The sequence below is a fragment of the Typopeltis vanoorti genome, chromosome 20 (genome assembly GCF_054136105.1).
Source record: "Typopeltis vanoorti isolate ZY-2024b chromosome 20, IOZ_Tvanoo_1.0, whole genome shotgun sequence".
In the NCBI taxonomy this organism is placed as follows: domain Eukaryota; kingdom Metazoa; phylum Arthropoda; class Arachnida; order Uropygi; family Thelyphonidae; genus Typopeltis; species Typopeltis vanoorti.
In genome coordinates this window covers 1,490,362-1,511,167 of record NC_143568.1, presented here as the reverse complement: position 1 = coordinate 1,511,167, position 20,806 = coordinate 1,490,362, and the positions used below count along the sequence as shown (strand labels likewise).

At 37.6% G+C, this 20,806-nt stretch overlaps 1 protein-coding gene across 1 annotated transcript in view; it reads right to left on the bottom strand.

Moving 5' to 3' along the window:
• The window catches only part of LOC150095190 (uncharacterized), a 353,683-nt gene that overhangs the window by 258,715 nt on the left and 74,162 nt on the right, over positions 1 to 20,806 (bottom strand). The window contains exon 4 of the mRNA XM_090410551.1: positions 18,780 to 19,003. Coding sequence (XP_090266677.1) covers positions 18,780 to 19,003 — 224 coding nt within the window. The remainder of the gene's footprint in view (positions 1 to 18,779; positions 19,004 to 20,806) is intronic.

The following is a 20,806-nucleotide window of genomic DNA, read 5'->3' as shown; positions in this document are numbered from 1 at the left end:
GCATATTCAGCAGAAGAATAGCAAAGAGCCACGGCAGAAGATCTCAGTGTGCTAGGGTCTGCACCCCATTTGGAGGAAGTATGCTTTCTTAGTATGTTGTTTCTTGCATTCACTTTTGCCTTTGTTTTTTCTATGTGAGTTTTATATGAGAGGGTGCGATCGAGCGTCACACCGAGGTATATTGGTTTCCAGGAATGTTCTATATTAGAGCCTTCCCAAGAAATCTGTAGCTTCCTGTTGGCTTCCTTATTGTTAAGGTGGAAAAGGCCAGTCTGAGTTTTCAAGGGGTTTGGTTTTAGTTGATTACTGGTATAGTATGTGGTTAGACTATTTAAGGCAAGTGATAAAGTAGTTTCAATGGACTTGAAATTGAAATTGATTGAGTAGCTATGGCAAGGTCATCAGCATAGATAAAATTTCTAGTTCCTGGAAAGATAATATATTAGAAACCAATAATTCAGGGGAATCCTACTATTTGGTTAGTATATTTAAATTACTGAAATGTGTAAATATATGAACAGTGGGAGAATTATAGCCACATTTAAGGGAGAGAAAAAATAAGTGTGAATAGAAATGCTTTCATTAGAGAAAAATAAATTGCTAATAATTTGAAGTTGTGGTATATGTGTTCCAGTGAGCAGAATGAATTATGTCATTTAGATATACACACAGTATTTGTATATATATATATATATATATATATATATTTATTTACATTTATGATGGGTAGAATTTAAAAAAAAAACCTAATGAGGAGAAGTAAGAGATTTATTTGCAGATATAAATAAATAACTAATAATAAACAGTGCCTTCATGCATTAGTAGCTTAGTGAATGACTATAGGAAGGGAGTACATCCATTGAACTAATAATGTTCATCGAATAATTCATCTGTGCATTGAATGAATTACTTGTGGGATGCGGGAGCACTAAGTAAGCAAATCATTGCATTCAGTTTGTTATGTGTATTTATTTCTACATATTGTTATTATTTGGTAACCTCCATGGAGTCACTCTCATCGTGGGAAGTCTACTTAACCAGCAACATGTCTATCCCCATAATGAGCTTCGAAGTTATTTACATTACCTGCACTCAAAACGCACTCAGGCAATGCATTCTACTCACTAACAATTCTCCATGTAAAAAATATACTCCTCACACCCTCCTTCACCACATCTTTATACAACTTCCAGGGATGGTCTCTCATTCTTCCCATCTTAACATCCACTCTTTTTATAATTTCTTCTGTATTAATCTGATAGAATCCCTTAACTAACTTGAAGGTCATTATTATATCTCCTGATTTCCTCCTATCCACCAACCTCTGTAATCCACATTCCCTCAAACGGTATTCATAACCAACACTCTCCAGAGTCCTGATATCGCTTTGGTTATTCGTCTTTGGACCCTCTTTAGTGTTTCCACATCACAATGAAAACTAGGTGGCCAAATCTGAACACAATAGTCCATATGTGGTCCATATCTGGTCCCTACAGGTCAATGTACTTTTTATCATAGCAGCTATATGATGCGCAGTCTTTGCAACATGTGTGATGTGCCCTCAGAACTTTAGTCCACTATCACTCCAAGATCCCGAATCTCATCCACTTCCTGAAGTACAGCTCCACCAATACAGTACATAACCTTATATCCCAAAGTGTAATGCCTTGCATTTAGTAATATTAAAACTGCAACTCCACTCATTTGTCTAAACTAAAAGTCTATTCAAATCTTCCTGTAAAAAGTTAACATCACCCTGATAATTGTACCTAACTTTGCATCACTGGCAAATATTTGAACATCCCCAGTCAATCCACATGAAATATCATTAACAAACAAGTTATATAGTATCGGCCCAAGAATAGAACCCTGAGGCATGCCATTGGTTGCCTTCCTTTTCTGTGACATGGCTCCATCATACACAACTTGCTGGTATCGTTCAGAGAAGCAATCTGCAATCCATCTAACCAACATACTATCTATTCCTATGCTTTGCAGCTTGTACACCAACTTATCATGTGGTAATCTATCAAATGCTTTTGCAAAGTCCAAGAATATCACTGGATATGATTCTCCCTTATTCAACACATTCGTCATCTTATCATAAAACAAATGCAGATTGCTAAAACAATGTATGCTAATATTTTGTTGGAGCTTACCAGACACAGTCCTTTTCTTGCAAAAGACAATTTATTTTTATTCACAGAAATAAATAGATTTTTACTCATACTCTATTCTTTCTGATAACTGGAATGAAAATCTTCCTGTATAGTAAACATCTCCTAACCTGCAGACACATACTACACAGAAGCATGCATAACAAGTAATTTTTATTGTTCAAATACAGTATAGAGATAATTAAGGTGTACTATATTTAGTAACAATTACTGTAATTAGCTACAAAAACGAAAATTGGTGAGGAGCAGTTTGGATTTATGCCAGGAAGAGGGACAATGGATGCAATATTTGTGCTAAGGCGATTGATGGAGAAATATAGAGAGATGCAAGTGGATCTGCACATGGTATTTATAGACCTGGAAAAGGCATACGACAGAGTGGCCAGGCAGGAGGTATGGAGGTGTATGAGGAAGAAGGGGGTGTCGGAGAAGTACGTGAGGTTGGTGAAGGAGATGTATGAGGGAACAGAAACTCAGGTCAGGTCTAGTGTCGGCATGACAGAAGGGTTCCCTATTGTCGTAGGGCTACACCAAGGGTCAGCTCTGAGCCTCTACCTCTTTGACCTGGTCATGGATGTACTAGTGGAGGATGTCAAGAAGGAGGCACCATGGAGCATGCTGTTTGCCGATGACATTGTTCTATGCGAATCATCCCGAGAGAAGCTTGAAAATACCCTGGAAAGTGGAGAAAGGCATTGGAGGAGAGTGGCATGAGAATTAACCGGGTGAAGACTGAATATATGTCAACAGGGAGTGACGAGGATACCATCATACAACTCCAGGTGAAAGGCTAATTTCAGGGAAGAAATTCAAGTACCTTGGGTCGGTTGTCGAGAGGAATGGTGACCTGGATGAGGAAATACAGCACCGAATAACATGTGGTTGGATGAATTGGAGGAAGATGAGCGGGATCCTGTGCGACAAGAGAGAGAGTTGTAAGAGGAAAGGAAAGCTCTATAAGATGGTGGTGAGGCCGGTGATGCTCCATGGTGCGGAGACGTGGCCCATAACCAAGGCACAGGAGAGGAAGATGGAGGTAGCGGAGATGCGGATGTTGAGATGGATGAGTGGTGCGACAAAGAAGGACAGGATAAGGAATGACTACATCAGAGGGACGGTTAAGGTGGGACCAATTGGCAAGAAGATACAAGAGAGCAGGCTGAGGTGGTTTGGACATGTTGAGAGGAAGGGTGAGGAGTATGTTGGTAAACGAGTGGAGTATATGGAGTTGGAGGGAAGGAGGAAAAGAGGCAGGTCCAAGCTCAGATACATTCCAGAGAACATCTTTAGCTGGATTTGTATGTACCTCGGATCCCTGATGAACAGCGCATATACGATGATAATAATAATAACAACAACAACAATACTATAATGGCTCATGCGTGGCAATAATAATACGAGGGTAGTCTGAAAAGTTCTCAGCCTCGACAACAGATGGCAACACTATTGGCAAGAGTTTTTTTTTTTCTAAGTTGGTACATCTGTCATAAGCATCCATGTGAAATTGCAAGTCCTTCTATCAAGTAGTTTGTTTTATACAGCTGTCTGAAGCAACAGTGTTGTCTGTATCCCTTGAAATGGATAAAATTGAGTATCATGCGGTTATAAAATTCTTTGTAAAAGAAGGTTTAATTCAAAAAGAAATTCATTCGAAGTTCATGACCAGTTTATGGGCACTCTTCTCCTTCATTTTCGACAATTAAGAAATGGGCTGCGAGTTTAAACGTGGCCGTACCAGCCTTGAAGATGATCCACATGAAGGACATCAAAAAAGTGTAATAACACCAGAAAGCATTGATCAAGTGCACAATATGGTATTGGGTGACCAGTGAGTCAAAGTGCGTGAAATTGCTGAGACTAGAGGCATTTCAAAAGAATGTGTAGGATATATTTTGCATGAAGAATGGCATATGAAAAAGCTTTGCACAAGATGGGTGCCGTGCTTGCTCACAGCAGATCAAAAATGCACTCTCACGAAAATCTCTGAACAGTGTTTTGAGTGTTTTAAGATTTTTGGCGTCAATTTATTACTATGGATGAGACTTGGATTCACCATTACACACAAAATCAGACAGCAGTCAAAACAGTGAACAGAAGCCGGTTGTTCAGCGCCAAAGAAGACAAAGTTGGTTCCATCAGCAGGAAAGGTAATGGCATCAGTGCTTTGGGATGCTAAAGGCATTTTTTTTATTAATTATCTCGAAAAGGGTAAAACAATAACTGGAGAATATTATTCCGATTTTTTAACCAGACTAGATGAAAAAAATTCACGAGAAAAGACCTAGTTTGCAGAAGGGAAAAAAAAATCATCTTTTTTCACAAAAAATCAAGTGTTTTGGCAATGGGAAAATTAAGGGATCTGCACTATGAATTATTGGAACATCCACCCTATTCCCCAGATTTGTCTCACACTGACTTCTATCTCTTCCTAACACTAAAACTCTTCCTCACTGGTCAGCGTTTTTCTTCGAATCAAGAGGTGTAGATTGCAGATGTAGATGAGTATTTTGCAGATCTTACTGAGAACCACTACAGGGACAGGATAATGTGCTGGAGCATCGCTGGAATAAATGTATTAGTCTTAAAGGAGATTATGTTGAAAAATAAAAATAATTTTGAAATTATAAATTTGTTTTTTCATTGTTAGGCTGAGAACTTTTCAGACCACCCTCATAAAGTGTAATACTGTAATAATAATACCCCTGTTCTGTAATAATAAGTTACAGAAACTATTCTGTAGTTTCTTTTAATTCAAACAAAAAGAACATAAACAGAAGGTAGGCTAACATTAATCAGGAGATGATGATGGAGATGGTACTGGAGAGGACAGAGTGGATGATTGAGAATCAGGATTTGAATCAGGATCAGATTCTGGTGCTAGAGAGGATAGACCTGGTGCTAGAGAATCAGAATTTGATTCTGTTGCTGGAGGAGGGAAGGGCAGCTTACCATTTAGTCAGTTTCTTGAAAAAGGTATCTAGGGTTGTTTTGCACAGCCTTTTTTCTTTTTTTCATCATAAACGGCCTTGTAATAGCTGATGTTCTCACTAACTGCACGGTGAACCTTTGTAAACCACTCAATGTTAGGATCTTGCTACTCAAGCTTAGCAAATCCTGCTTCAATGAGACGAAAGGCTTCAGCTAATTCTTTTGTCCTAAATTTTCTTGGATCTGGATCTTCTGATTCTTCATGTTCTTCTGTTTCTGACAGCTGCTTCTCTATCTCCGTAAGGACTTCATTAGATAATCTTGTGAATGGGACTCTAGTTAGTCAATGATATCATTGATGTCCAATTGCAGTGCATTGCCACTATCCACCACAGCTTTTTTGGCTTTACGGGCTACCGATAATTCACAAAGAAAACACACCACTCTGGCCAATTATCAAACGGATAGACAGCCCGAATTATTACGTAGCCAAGAAATTAGCGGCGACACTCAAGGAGTTGGTAGGTCATTTCCCCCTCCTTTATCAGAAACACAACACTTCATAAACATCAAAGATATTACATTAGAAAAAGATGATTTATTAGTCGGTTTTGACGTCTCTGCCCTCTTTGCGAATGAGACAATCCTTCTTTTACAGAACAAATTCCCTCCAGACATCACTGCACTTTTTGCGCATGTATTACGTTCTGGTTATTTTGTATTGCAAAACGCTTTCTACCTACAAAAAGAAGGCACAGCCACAGGCTTGCCATTATCCCCCCCCCCCATTGCTAACTTTTATATGGAACATTTTGAGCAACATGCTCTAGATTCCTCTCCTTTAAAACCCAAAGTCTGGCTTAGATACGTTGACGATGTTTTTGTCATCTGGTCCCATGGCTGCCAGACACTACACACATTCCTTAGTCACCTAAACAAACAACACAAACACACAGTTCACAATTGAGATTGAAAAACAGAACACACTTCCATTCCTAGATACACTTGTCACATGTCTTCCTTCTGGCAATCTTTCCTTCGCTGTTTACCAGAAACCGACACATACTGGCCAATATATACACATAAACTCCTACCGCCACTCAACACAAAAACTAGGTGTCATTAATACAAAAAACAGGACTCTGAAGATCTGCTCCAGTGAACATGCACTGAAAAAAGAATTTTTTAAAGTTATCAGCAATACTTTTCAAAAAAATGGGTACAGCCAAAACACTATTAACAAAATTCTCTACAAGACCTGAATTAAAAACAAAGACAAACCAGACTACAATAAAACTATAACCATTCTGTACATTAAAGGGACATCAGATAAAATAAACAGAATACTACAAAAATACAACCTCAAAGCCACCAACCTCCTGCAAAACTAAAAAGTTAACTCAACTCATCCAATAACCACTCCCTCCTCTGGTCCACCCTGGGGTATACCATATTTCTTGCACTTGTAACATACCATATATAGTGGAAACAGGACGCACAATTCCTATCAGACAAAAAGAACATAATTGACACATTAAATATAATAATTATGGTGAAGTTGGCCTTTCTGATCATGCCCTGAACACCTTACATAGAATTGACTGGAAAAGCACTAGTTGTCTACATCACACCAAAACACAGTATGAATGCACATTTAAGGAAGCCTGTGAGATTATTATCAACCACCCCAATCTGGACAATAATGATGGTCTAAAAATCCCAAAGATATGGAAAGCACATATTCGACCCACGGAACCTTCCTCTCTCTAAGAGCAACTATAAATAGGACTGTAGAAAATCCAGGATCCTAAATCAAAAATAACAATTGTAATGCTAAAAATAGGTCATCATTGTTACTAAAAAAAAACTATCTGTAATAAAGAATGTTTATCCATGTTATCATAAATAGAATTTAGCTTGATGTAATTTCTAAATAATTAATTTTTTTTTTTTTACTAGAGGTCATGCCAGTAGATTATGATCAAATTCATTGTTTCTTTACTCACTGTATATAATGTAACTCAGCTTGTGCTTGTATATTTGCATATACTCCAGATGATGATCTTAATACGAAGATCGAAACTTCGGGATATTAAAAGAGTTATTTTTAAAGTGGTTGTAAAGTCCATACGTTCTAAAATGAAAGCTTGATACATTTTACTGTTCTTCAATTACCTTCACAGGTCCTCCCTGGGGAGTAGTTAAAGATGCATATAGAAACTTTTCCACGATTAGAGAACTTGATTTAGTACTTTTTTAGACCATTCCAGCTCTGCTTTCCTGCTCTTTGCTTACTAGTGTTCTTGTCACCCAGCGACAACTATTCTAAAAACAACTGACGTGCATGCCTATTTCCAAGATTCAAAGCAAAACTTAAGTGACAACATGGCTGTTGTTACTACAGTGCTTGCACATTGTACCAGAATAGTGTGAAATATGAACACTATTGTAAAAATAATCATAATTTAAAATTCTGAATATTTTTACGTATTGTTTATGTTAGTATGTTTATTAGTTTTAGTTTCATAACACGCTTTGTCAGTACTTGCGATGTGCCCGTTATTATTATTATTATGTAAGGTGCCTCCATGGAGTCAAAAGACTCATCGCAGGAGACCCAACATTGACATACTAACAGTTATTCACACGATACCTGTCATACTTCCACTTAAACTCGTTCAATGAAGCATTCACAACCACCTCTGGCAATGCATTCCACCCATTTACAACCCTCCAAGCAAAAAATCTAGTCCTTACACCCTTGTTAACCATACTCTTACACAATCTCCAGAGATAACCCCTCGTTCTCTCGCTTCCTTCACTGGTCTTAAAAAGGTTATCAGTATCAATCCTATAAAATCCTTTTAATAATTTATGTGTCTCTATCATATCTCCTCTCATACGTCTATCAACTAATTTTTGAAACCCACAGACCTTCAATCTATCCTCGTAGGAGACATCCCACAGGCCTGCAACAATTTTCATAACCCGCCTCTGAATCCTCTCCACCATTTCCACATCACCAAGAAATCCAGGTGACCAGATCTGTGCACAATAGTCCAGATGAGGTCTTATTAATGCTTTGTAAAGTGGGCCAATCACTTCCTTATCCCTGCTTGTCAGTGTGTTCCTCAATAACCATGTAATCTGATGTGAAGTTTTGGCAACCTTTGCAATATACCCTCGAAACTTAAGTTCTCTGTCTACAATAACTCCCAAGTCCCTAAACTCAACCTCCTGCAGTTCAGTTCCATCAATATAGTAAACAGCACGTGATCTCATCCTTCCAAAGTGCATCACCTTACACTTGGCCACATTAAACTGGCAGCCATTTAGTTTAGCCCAAACCACCAGTCCTATTTAAGTCATCCTGTAAGATATCCACATCATCTGAATCAACTATCGCTCTTCCCAGTTTTGCATCATCAGCAAACAAGTGGATATCTCTTTTCAAACGATTCCCAATATCACTGATGTACAAATTAAATAACAGAGGACCAAACACGGAGCCCTGAGGCACACCACTAGTCACCTGCCTTCTACTGGACTCCGCTCCACCATAAACCACTCTTTGATATCTATCCATTAGCCACTCTCTAACCCAAATCACTAGTTTCAGTTCCATACTCATTTGCTCCAATTTATGCAACAGAGTTCCATGTGGAATCTTGTCAAATGCCTTTGCAAAGTCCAAGAAGATCACTGAAAAAGGATTTCCTTTATCCAACTCCATTGTTACTTCATTATAGAAAGTGAGCATATTGCTAAGGCAAGATCTACCCTTCACAAAACCATGTTGCACCTTATAAAGTATCATATTGCTGTCCACCCAGTCCTGAATTCTAATTTTTATCAATTTCTCCAGAACCTTAACCACTACTCCCGATATACTGATTGGTCTATAATTTGCTACCTCAGTCCTGAAGCCCCCCCCCCTTATGTAGTGGAATAATTTTCCCCTCTTTCCACTCAATTGGGACTTCTGTATGTAACAAGAGTTGGCTGGACAAATTTCAAAACTGACATAACATCGTTTATATAAAAAGTATTGGAGATTCCTGATCTGCAGATCTGATAATGGCAAATGAATGGATTGATCGTGTTTAGGAAGATATCAAGAAAGATTTCAATGATGAAGACACTCCAATGCCAACAAAACAGGACTTTTTTTTTAATAATTTGAAACCTGACAATACATTTAAACTTAAAGGGGAAAAATGTATTGGTGGAAAAAAAATTCAGATTCACTTGATGGTGCTCATATGTGTAAATATGACAGGAATTTATTTAAAAAATTTTTTAAAAAACTGTTTGTTATTAGAAAATTGTTAAAACCTTGGTGTTTCAAAAACACAAGGAAACTTCCTGTCGATTTACACTGTGAACAAGAAAGCTTGGATGACTTCGTATTTTTTTTGCAGTACTTACATGATTGGAATAAGGAGCTATTCAAAGAGAAGCAAAATATTTTAACTGTCTTGCACATCCCCAGATTCAAAATTTATCACATTAAGCTAGTATTTCTGCCTCTCAACACAGCATCAATTTTACAACCAATGGACATTGGCACAATCAAAAGTTTGAAAGGATTTTATAAAAGATTTGTAGTTCTACATCTAATCAGTCAAAGAGAACAGAAAATTAACAAGTTTATATTAATATTAAATGCTATACATTTACTGAATGATGCATGGAATAATGTTACTTTTATAAATTAAAGATGCCAAGAAATTATATTCTTGTTTTCATCCTTTATCCAAGTGTAAACAAACAAAGTTTGTGCATGAAGTAACTTCATGACCAGGCAACTCATATATAGAGGCTAACAACTTCACATCAATTGCCTTAGGATTCCCATAATGCAATCAAATATCCTTACAGATATGTATAATGCTATGAGTTATGGGAGGGGTCACTATCCAGACCAGTTTTGACCTTTATTGAGGTCTCATCAGTGAGAGCCAGACCTAGAAGTGATACCAAGATTGAAGTAATGCAGCAGTCATATTTTCACTTATAAGCAGCCAAAAGGTACCTTTCGGCTACTTGTATATGTTCCACAAGGTTCAGTCCTGGGACCATTGCTGTTCAATCTTTCTGTCAATGATATTGTCACAAGACTACAAGGGGATGTTCAGTTGTTTGCAGATGATGTGAAGCTTGGGAGGGTTATTAGTAATAGTTCTGATGTTTTGACTCTTCACGAGGATTTCAATAAGCTGGAAAGGTGGGCACAGGTATGGGGATGTCATTTTAATGCAATTGAATGTAAGGTTTTAAAATATGAATCCACATATGGGATGCTTCATACTCACTTGATGGAGTTATACGTAAGTAGATTAAGCAAGGGATCTTGTGATCTTGAACAAGGTTGTGAAGACATCTCAGAGGATTCTGGCAATGTCGAGGAGAACATTGACTACTAGGGATAAAAGTGTGCTGGTCCCATTGTATAAAGCTTTGATCAGGTCACATCTAGAAATCCCAGTGACCAGATCTGATCACTGGAATTTGAAGGGGATGAAGTGACCTTGGAGAAGGTGCACAGTCAGATAACAAAAATGATGTAAAATGTACAACATTAATTATGAGGATAGACAGAGCATACAGATTGCACAGTTTGGTAGATAGAAGGTAAAGGGGGATATGATCGAGACATTCAAGTTGTGCAAGGGTTATTATCGTATTAACACTGAGGAGATTTTTCATATGGGAGAATGAGGAAAGGAACAAAGACAAGAGGCCATCCCTGAAAGGTGGTAATGAGTAAAAGAATAAAAAGTAAGTTTTTTGCATGGAAAGTGGTAGAAATATGGAATGCAATGCCTGAGAGGGTGGTGAGCATGCAGAGTGTGGATGATTTTAGAGAGAGGTATGATAGAGTTGACCTCCCATGATAAGTCTTGTGACTCCATGGAGATCAGGAAAATAATAACAACAATGAAGATGAGGATGATGGAAACAAAGAAAATAACTTACCATTATCATAATTGAACATTGTGGATGTGTGGAGTGAGTTCGATGGGCAAAAGGATTTATATAAGATGGATGGTTTACATTTGAATGAATTTGGTGTATGGAGGCTTGAAAAAGTGTTGATGAATGAAGTGGATGTACTGACTCAGGGAAACTAGATTTATTAAGTTGGGGGGGGAGTAGATATGCAGACTTTAGGGAGGCAGTTGAGTGTATGAATGAGTATAATATGCCCAAGCGAGTACGAAGGACAACAAATCAGAATGGGATAGTTAGTATAAGGCATCAAAGTAAGGATGGGACTAACGGGCTTCTGCAATTCATGTACACTAATGCCAGGAGTATTAGGAACAAGGAGGAGGAGTTTTTGGCCTTGGTTGGCACTTCCAGGCCACAGGTTGTTGGTATTAGTGAAACATGTCTGACAGAAGATGATAAAGCTAGTGGGATTGAATGTGACTGGTATAGCATGTTCAGGAGTGACAGGGAGAATAAAAAAGGGGGAGGAGTATTATTGATGATAGCTGATGAGTTGCAGCCAAGGAGTATAGATGTTGAACTGCAGGATAGAAAAAAGAGCACATTTGAGGCTATCTGGTGTGAGATAGAGGCTAGCAGAACAAAATATACAATTGGGTGCTGTTATAGATCAGGTGATGGAATAGATGGTGGGGATAGTATGCATAGGCAAATAGAAGAAATGAGCGGAGGGAGTGTAATTATTATGGGTGATTTCAATTATAGTAACATTGACTGGAAGGAGGAGGGCACATAGGAGGAAGGAATTGGATTTTATGCGGTTATTAAGGGACAACTATCTGCGACAGCATGTAATGGAAAATACTAGGGGGTAGAGAGTGCTTGACCTAGTAATCGCATCTGAGAATGTGGCTGTAACGAACATGACAATGTTGTCACCAATTGGTGAGAGTGATCATAGGGTCTTGACTTGGGAGGTGGCTAAAGGTGTGGAATTTACAATGAAGACAGGGTACATGTGGAATTACCGGGCTGGTAAGTATGACAAGCTTAGGAGTGTGCTTGGCTCAGTGCCATGGCATGTAAAACTGCAAGGGCTGGATGTTGATAGTGCATGGGAGGTGGTTAAGAAGTGTTTGCAGGAGGCAATGGTTGACTGTATACCAAGAGTCAAAATAATAAATCAAGTAGGGGTTAAATGGATGAATAACACTATTAAGCTTGAACTGCAAAAAAAGAAACAATTGTGGAGGGAATTTAAGGAGAAAGGTGACCAGCAGGTGCAGGAACAGTATAAAGCTCAGGCCAGAAAGGTAACAAGGGTGGTAAGAAAAGCAAAAGCAGATTATGAAAGAAAATTGGCCATGCAGGCTAAAGAGAATCCCAAACAGTTTTTTCAATATGTTGCAAGTAAAAGTAAAAATGTTTATGGCAGAATGATTTTAAAAAATGCTGAGGGTAGGGAGGTAACCGAATCAGTCGATATAGTGGAATTACTGAGCGAGCACTTTGCAAGAGTATATCACCCAGGTGGTGACATTGCAGGAATGGAAGAACCAACAGCTTATACTGGAATTGAGATGAATGAAGTAGAGGTAAATAGTCTATTACAAAACATCAATGTCAACACATCTGTGGGATTGGATGGTATACCAGCTCGTGTCGTACATGAAGCGGCTAAAGAATTGTCAGTGCCCTTGACCATTTTGTTTAATTTGAGCCTTGGGACTGGGTCATTCCAAACGGGGTGGAAAGAGGGGAAAATAGTTCCGCTGCATAAAGGTGGTTCCAAGGCTGCTGTTGAAAATTACCGGCCAATCAGCATAACAGGAATCGTTATCAAGGTCTTGGAGAAAATAGTCAACAGGAAAATACAAGATTGGATATATGAAAATGGGATACTGTATCAGGGACAGCATGGTTTTATGAAGGGTCGGTCATGCCTCAATAACTTGCTCACGTATTATAACACAGTGACGGCTGAACTGGATAAGGGTAATGGGTTTACAGTGATTCTACTGGACCTTGCTAAGGCCTTTGACAGGATACCACATGGAATTCTAATCAGTAAAATGCAGCATATGGGGATGGATATAGGGTTGGTGAAATGGATAGGAGGGTGGTTGATGGAGAGCACTGCTGTTTAATTTGTTCATTAACGATATGGGAAAGGATCTGAGAGGAACAGTCATTTGTTTGTGGATGATGCAAAGTTGGGTGGGGCAATAGTGAATGCAGATGATGTCAAAATTTTGCAGGATGATTTGTATAGATTGGAGGTCTGGGCTAAGGAGAATGGATGTCAATTTAATGTGGCAAAATGTAAGGTTATACATTTTGGGGTGAAAAGATTAGCAGCAGTTTACTACATTGGTGGAACTATACTCCAGGAAATTGATGAGACAAGAGATTTAGAGTGTTGGTGGATAAGGAGTTCAAGTTTAGGGGGCACATTGCAAAAGTGGCAAAATCAGCTCATCAAATCACTTGGTTGCTGAAGAATACATTGACGAGCAGAGACAAGCATGTTATTGTTCCCCTGTATCGAGCCTTGATAAGACCCCATCTCGAACTACTGTGCCCAGATTTGGTCACCTAGGTTTCTTCTTGATGGGGAGGAGGTTGAGAGGATCTAGAGGCGAGTGACCAAGATGATAACAGGTCTGTGGAATGAACCTTATGAGAACAGGTTGAGGATTTGCGGGTTGCAGAAATTGGTTGATAGACGGAGGAGATATGATTGAGACATTCAAATTACTGAAGGGTTTCTATAAAATTAATTCAGAAGATATTTTTAAGAATAGGGCTGGTTGTGGGAGCACTAGGGGACATCCATGGAAGCTGGGAAAGAGTGTGGTTAGTAAGGGTGTTAGAGTTTGGTTCTTTACTTTTAGAGTGGTGAATGAGTGGAATGGGCTGCCAGAGTCTGTGGTGGGTGCTGTGACAGTGAATGAGTTTAAGGTGAAGTATGATAGATACTGTGTGAATGTCGAATAGTTGTGATGAACATGATTTGGGGCCTCATTCGATGAGTCTAAGGACTCCCTGGAGTTGCCCGTAATAATAATAATAATGGTTGATATGTAACTATATTCCTGGTTTTAATAATGATATCAATGAATTTGTGAGTCAATGACATCTTGTTAACTGGTCGTCTTCCTACAGCGCATGATATCGTAGATGTGCTCAAAAGATGATAAAAACAGTGATAGAAATGATGACAAGTGATGAAAATGAATCAAAATGTGCAAACAATCTCCCAAGCTCAAGGTGCAATAGGAATGTTAGTCAATTTTTTTGAAGGAAATGAGGCAAATAATGAGACTTAATACATTGGATTTTTCAAAGGGAAATTTGAGAAATATCAAAGTGAAATATTTACAACAAATATCAATTTTAAGATTCACAAATAAAAAGACTAATTGGAATCATTTTTATTATTAATTTATATGTTTTTAATTATAGAGAAATAAACCATTTTTAGTAAGTGTCTAGTTTTAAAATTACCAATAAATAGTGTTTGATATTAAATGTATATTGCAGTTCATATAAGCATATTCATACAAATAACATCTAGAACACAATTTTTATATATATATATACACCTCATTTTTTTAATCTATTTTTTATTGAGTTACTGAGAATTAAAAAATATATATAGGAGGTAGATTTAACTCATTGCTAATATAGTAAGTAATGGTTATAACAAGGAAATTTTGTTGGTCCTGTGGTGCTAGTTCAACTGTATTTCAATCTTCTAAGTCTATACTAATTTCATCAATCCACCTAGATCTGATCTTTCTCTAGGTGTTTTTCCTTGACATCATGGCAGTTCTGCTCATACATTCAGAATGAATGATTCTGACAGTGATGTCATCTGTTCACACACCTAATTCTTTTTTCAGAACTCTCATATCTGTGGATTCCAACCTTTGATCAACTGTTTTATTTCACCCAAGCTCTCAGATTAGTATGAACACTGTTTTACATAAAATGAGTTTTGTGTTTTGACTGATTTCTCTCTTATCTATATAAATTTATTCACTTGAATCCCTATGATAAAATGAAACAGCAGAGATGATGTGCACTCATGTTTCACACCTGACTCCACCATTTCCATGCAGACAATTTCAATACATGCCTTTCTGGCTGAATAAATCAATCTTTGCTAAAGCATCTGCCAGTGAGTCTCCAAGGTTTGGTTCTTGTTTTCAAGCTTTTTCCTTTTTTTCCTGAACAACATTTAATAATATTCTTTTACGATAGGTGTCATGACTACTATAACCTCTACTGTTTCTTTTCATAGTCTAATTACTGTTTTCCTCTACTGATCCAAAACACCTGCTTCAGAATGAGTTAAAGAAATTATTTTCACTTGAAGAAAGGCCCTCCTCATTCCCTTCTTCATTCAGTATTCCCACTCATTATCTAAGCATCAGTTTAACAATGAATTCATGTTGAACATTCAAACATATCACAAATGGTTTAGGACAAGAATTACACCTTCATTTTCCACCTACACTGAGTTGTGCAACGAATGTGAAAACAACCATGAATAAATCCAGATCTGACCCTGATAGGGACAGATGCAGAAAACTTACCTCTTGTACAAACAACAATCATGCCTTCTATTCCTTTCAACTGCTACATGTGCATATCTATGTTTATGCCTTTCTCTCACCCTGATGGCACAACTGCAACACCTAAAGATAAAGCTGACTTCTATGCAATGTTTTTTTATGCTCTACTTCCTGCCACATCAGAAACAACATATGCTATATGCCTCTTGGAAAATCACCTCCAACTATACTATGACCATCTCATTGCATGCCTCCTCTGATCTTTCCAGAAAGACATCAGAAAATTTATTAGCTTAAATACCAACAATGTGTCCTGGTCCATATGGTATCTCCTCTCCCAACTGTGCTCATTACCCAATATTTAATAATAGCAACAGATGAAATGATATGTTGAATCATTTTTTTTTTTGTGTTGTCAATGCTGGATGATATCATTATAAGCATAAGTTGATCTAATAGCTTAACACTGAATATGTATTGCATAATAATAAGAGGGGCCTGATCTTTCATTCGGTATTAAGTCTCAAACACCTTAATCCAAGTCCAACAACAATATCACTACCTGCTGTTATAGTTTAGTAATATAAATTTTTCTATGAAACTTAAGAAACAGATTACTAAAATAAAGAGCCAAAAGGCTTCAATATATAATAATAATGCTGGAGCTAATATCCACTTGACTTATATAATTAAGAAATAGATTTTATTGAGAATGGGAATGGATATGAGGCAAGTAGCATGGATAGGGAGATGGCTGATGGACAGACCCAGAGAGTAGTATATGGTGGGGTAGTCTAGGAGAATGATGGTGACTAGTGGAGTACCTCAAGGTTCGGTAATAGGGCCATTACTCTTTAATTTGTATATCAATGACATAGGTAAAGATTTAAGAGGGAATATTCAATTGTTTGCTGATGATGCAAAGCTGGGGAGAGCATTAGTCGATAAAGGCGATGTAGATATCCTACAGGATGATTTAAATAAATTGGTATTGTGGGCAAAGGATAATGATCGTCAATTTAATGTTGCAAAATGTAATTTTATGCATTTCAGATTGAAAACGTTGCATACGGTGTATCATATTGATGGTTGGTTTGCAGGAAATCGAAGGCTAGGAACTTGAAATAATGATGGACAAAGAGTTAAAGTTCAGAGGGTATATTGCAAAAGTTGGTAACAAATTACCTGGATGTTGAAAAACACACTAACAAGTAAAGATAAGGAAGTTATTATCCCTCTTTATGATTCGGATCTGAGCACAGATTTGGTCACCTGGGTTTCTTGGGAACCAGGAGGTGGTTGAAAAGATTCAGAGACAAGTGACCAAGACAGTGACAGGTCTGTGGAATATTCTCTATAAGGATAGGATGAAGGTTTGCAGGTTACAAAGTTTAGTTGATAAGTGGAAAAGGTAGGGAGGAGGGGGACATGATAGAAACTTTTAAGATATTAAAGGACTTTTATAATATAAAATTGACGCAAGCGAAATTTTTCAATATATGACAAATAGTCAGAGAACTAGGGCCATCAATGGGAGTTGCGTAAGAGTGTGGTTAGTGTGTGTGTGGGGGGGGGAGTGGACCAGATTTTTTGCATGGAGAATGGTAAGTGAGTGGAATGGATTGCCAGAATTGGTCGCAAGTTCCCTGACGGTGAATGGATTCAATGGATAGCATTTGTGTGCATGATGGTTAATGTGTGTCTCATTATGAGTCCCTGGACTCCATGGAGATGCAGTAAATAATAATATTTACACAAATGAGCAAATTTGTTGCTTTTGCAGTTTTACCCACTGACTTTACATATGTGGAAGTGTTTGAAAGTTGATTTCAGATATATACACACACACACACACACACACACACACACACACACACACACACACACACACACACACACACACACACACTATTAAAGAGAGAAAGAATGCAAGCTGGTTCAAATACTCATGTTAAAACAGAGAAAAGCAAAAACATATAAGTCTGAACAATATTTATGATATACAGTGGTATCTCGCTAATCCGAACTAATAAAAACCGCGCTTGTTCAGATTAGCGAAAAGTTCGGATTAGTGAATTTTCCCCCAAGAGGCAACAATAACTAGCATTTAAGACAAAAATAATCAGATTCTAATGGTATATCAATTTAATTCTGTAAATAAATGAACTAACTGATAAAAAAAATACTATTGTACTGTAATATAAAACTTAAAAATAGGAGCTGCATTAGCAATAAAATTTTGTGGAATGGCCTATCATTCTGATTAGCCCATTCTATACACACATTAAAACTGCCAACTGCTTCTTCGTGTTTTGCTTTTTTTTCTTCGAATTCTTTATCGTCATCATCATCTGCTAATTCATTCTGTAGCGTCATATTTATAATTTAAGCATCTGATTTGATTTCGAATTCACTTTCAGTGCTACCTGTAATCCATTCTGTAACATCTGTTTGTGAAATTTCAACATTCGGATTATATTTTTAACTAAAGTATGCCTGTTTTGAATATCCGCTTTTTGTGTATCACTGTAGTTATCTTCATAAATTCTAGAAGGCCACAATTTTTTCCATGACGCTCGACAGCGGTGATTCATGCCGACAAGACAGTACGTACTGTACAGTATAAAAATGCAAACCTGAACACACAATAAATCAAAATAGGCCTGCAGTGTAACCATACAATCGACAGTATGAAAAAAAAACATACTGTACTGTAATAATAATAAAATAAATAATAATAGTTAAAATAATAATTATTAAATAAAAATAATAGCACACAAAATAATAATACATAATAAATAAAACTTTTTTTTCTTTCAAACCGCAGTTCGGATTACTGGAGGGTTCGGACTAAAGAGGTTCGGATTAGTGAGATACTACTGTATCACCAAAAAAATAAAAAAAAAAAATGCTGAAAAAATAAAAGTAATAATCTCAAGACAAGTTTTTACTGTGAAAACATTAATTTTCATGACGCTGTGATGAGTTGATTGAGTAGCAGATTATGAAGAATACTGCTCTCAAGAGATGTCTGATACTAAGAATACGAAATTGTAAAAAAATTTCAAACAGATTGGGAATTACATGATGGTGGAAAATATATGAGTAAACAACATGCTAATAAAAAAAAAGGCCATACCTTATTACTTTTGTGGGCATCGGTACATGAACTGATGGTAGCAGTCTCTGTATTGCCTCTTGGCATCCTAAAAGTACCTCTTTCTCAGGAATAGTTTCAATATAAGCTGCCCCTTTACCCGTAATCCAAGCACATAACATGTTAGGCTGGTGAGGTACATAAGCAAATCTATTTATGTATTTGTACCACATTTTTTTCAACAGGTGTCCAGTGGGCATATTTTCCTAAATGAATTGAATATGAAAAAACAATATATATTACTGTTAGTATTTCTTCCATAGAGTCCAACTCATCATGGAAGTTTCCAATATCACAAAATCTCATAATCCAAAATGCAACCATTCACCTCCTTGCTCACACCTTTCTTATATAATTTTTGGAGATCTCATGTTCTACCAGTCTCCTACTCTATGAAAAATCTCTATCACAGGTAAAATCCCTTCAACTTACGGGAGTGGTCTAAAAAGTTCTCGACCTCAACCATAGATGGTAACACAATCGGCAAGAGATTTTTTTTTTCTAAGTTGGTACATCTGTCATAAACATCCATGTGAAGTTGCAAGTCATTCTATCAAGTAGTTTGTTTTATACAACTGTCTGAAGCAAAAGTGTTGTCTGTATTCCTTGAAATGGATAAAATTGAGTATCATGCAGTTATAAAATTCTTTGTAAAAGAAGGTTTAACACCAACAGAAATTCATTCGAAATTCATAAAAGTTTAGGGGCACTCTTCTCCTTCATTTTTGACAATTAAGAAATGGGCTGCCAAGTTAAAACATGACCATACCCGCCTTGAAGATGATCACACATGAAGGACGTCCAAAAAAAAAAAAAAAAATGTAACAACACCAGAAATCATTGATCAAGTGCACGATATGGTATTGGATAACCACCAAGTCAAAGTGCATGAAATTGCAAAATATAGGATATATTTTGCATTAAGAATGGCATATGAAAAAGCTTTGCACAAGATGGGTGGCACACTCCTCACAGCAGATCAAAAATGCACTCGCATGAAAATCTCTGAACAGTGCTTGGAGTGTTTTAACAACAATAAAACCGATTCTGTACAAAGATTTATTACTATGGATGAGACTTCGATTCACCATTAGACACCAGAATCAAAATAGCAGTCAAAACAGTGAACAGAAGCCTGTTGTTCAGCGCCAAAGAATATAAAGTCAGTTCCATCAGCAGAAAAGGTCAGGACATCGGTGTTTTGGGATGCAAAAGGCATTGTGTTTATTAATCATCTTGAAAAGGGTAAAATAATAACCGGGGAATATTATTCCAGTCTTTTAACCAGACTAGACGAAAAAATTTCTGAGAAAAGAACTGTTTTGCAGAAGAAAAAAATCATCATTCTTGAGGACAATGCACCTACCCACAAAAGTGTTTTCGCAATGGGAAAATTAAGGGATCTGCACTATGAATTGTTGGAACATTATTATTATTATTACATAACACCTCCAGGGAATCCGAAGACTCATCGAGGGAGGACACCCACTCTACAACTCTCCATCTCCTCCACTCTGCACCCCCCTCCATGTGGGGCACCTGTTTGTGGTGCAGGGGATCTCCCAGTGATGGTACTGGCCCTTTTCATTCTTCCTCTTTTTCTTTGCTTTTCTTTCCATATTCTTTGCCCTACTTCTGAGTCTTTTTCACTATCCATTCTCCAGACCACCATCACTGGAATCCAACGCCCTGCCACTGTGTTTGCCATGCGGTGCAACCCATGGACTTCCGAAAAGGGGGGATCCTGGTAGTCTTGCACTACTTTGGCCCCTGCTTCGGCAAGACGGGTGGTCCTGGATGGCCCAGCCAGGATCAATCGGCTAGTGGGCTTGCCTGCAAGAGTCAACAGTGTTGCAGTAAGTCTCTCACCCCATGGTCCGGGACCTAGACCTGCAGCAGTGCCGGTATAGCATCCAGGGTAGCCCAGCAGTTCCACTTCTGAGCGCAGTCTTTGCTTGCCGGGTAGTGGGCGTCCATGGTGGGTGGGGGAGCTCTGGCACTGAATTAAA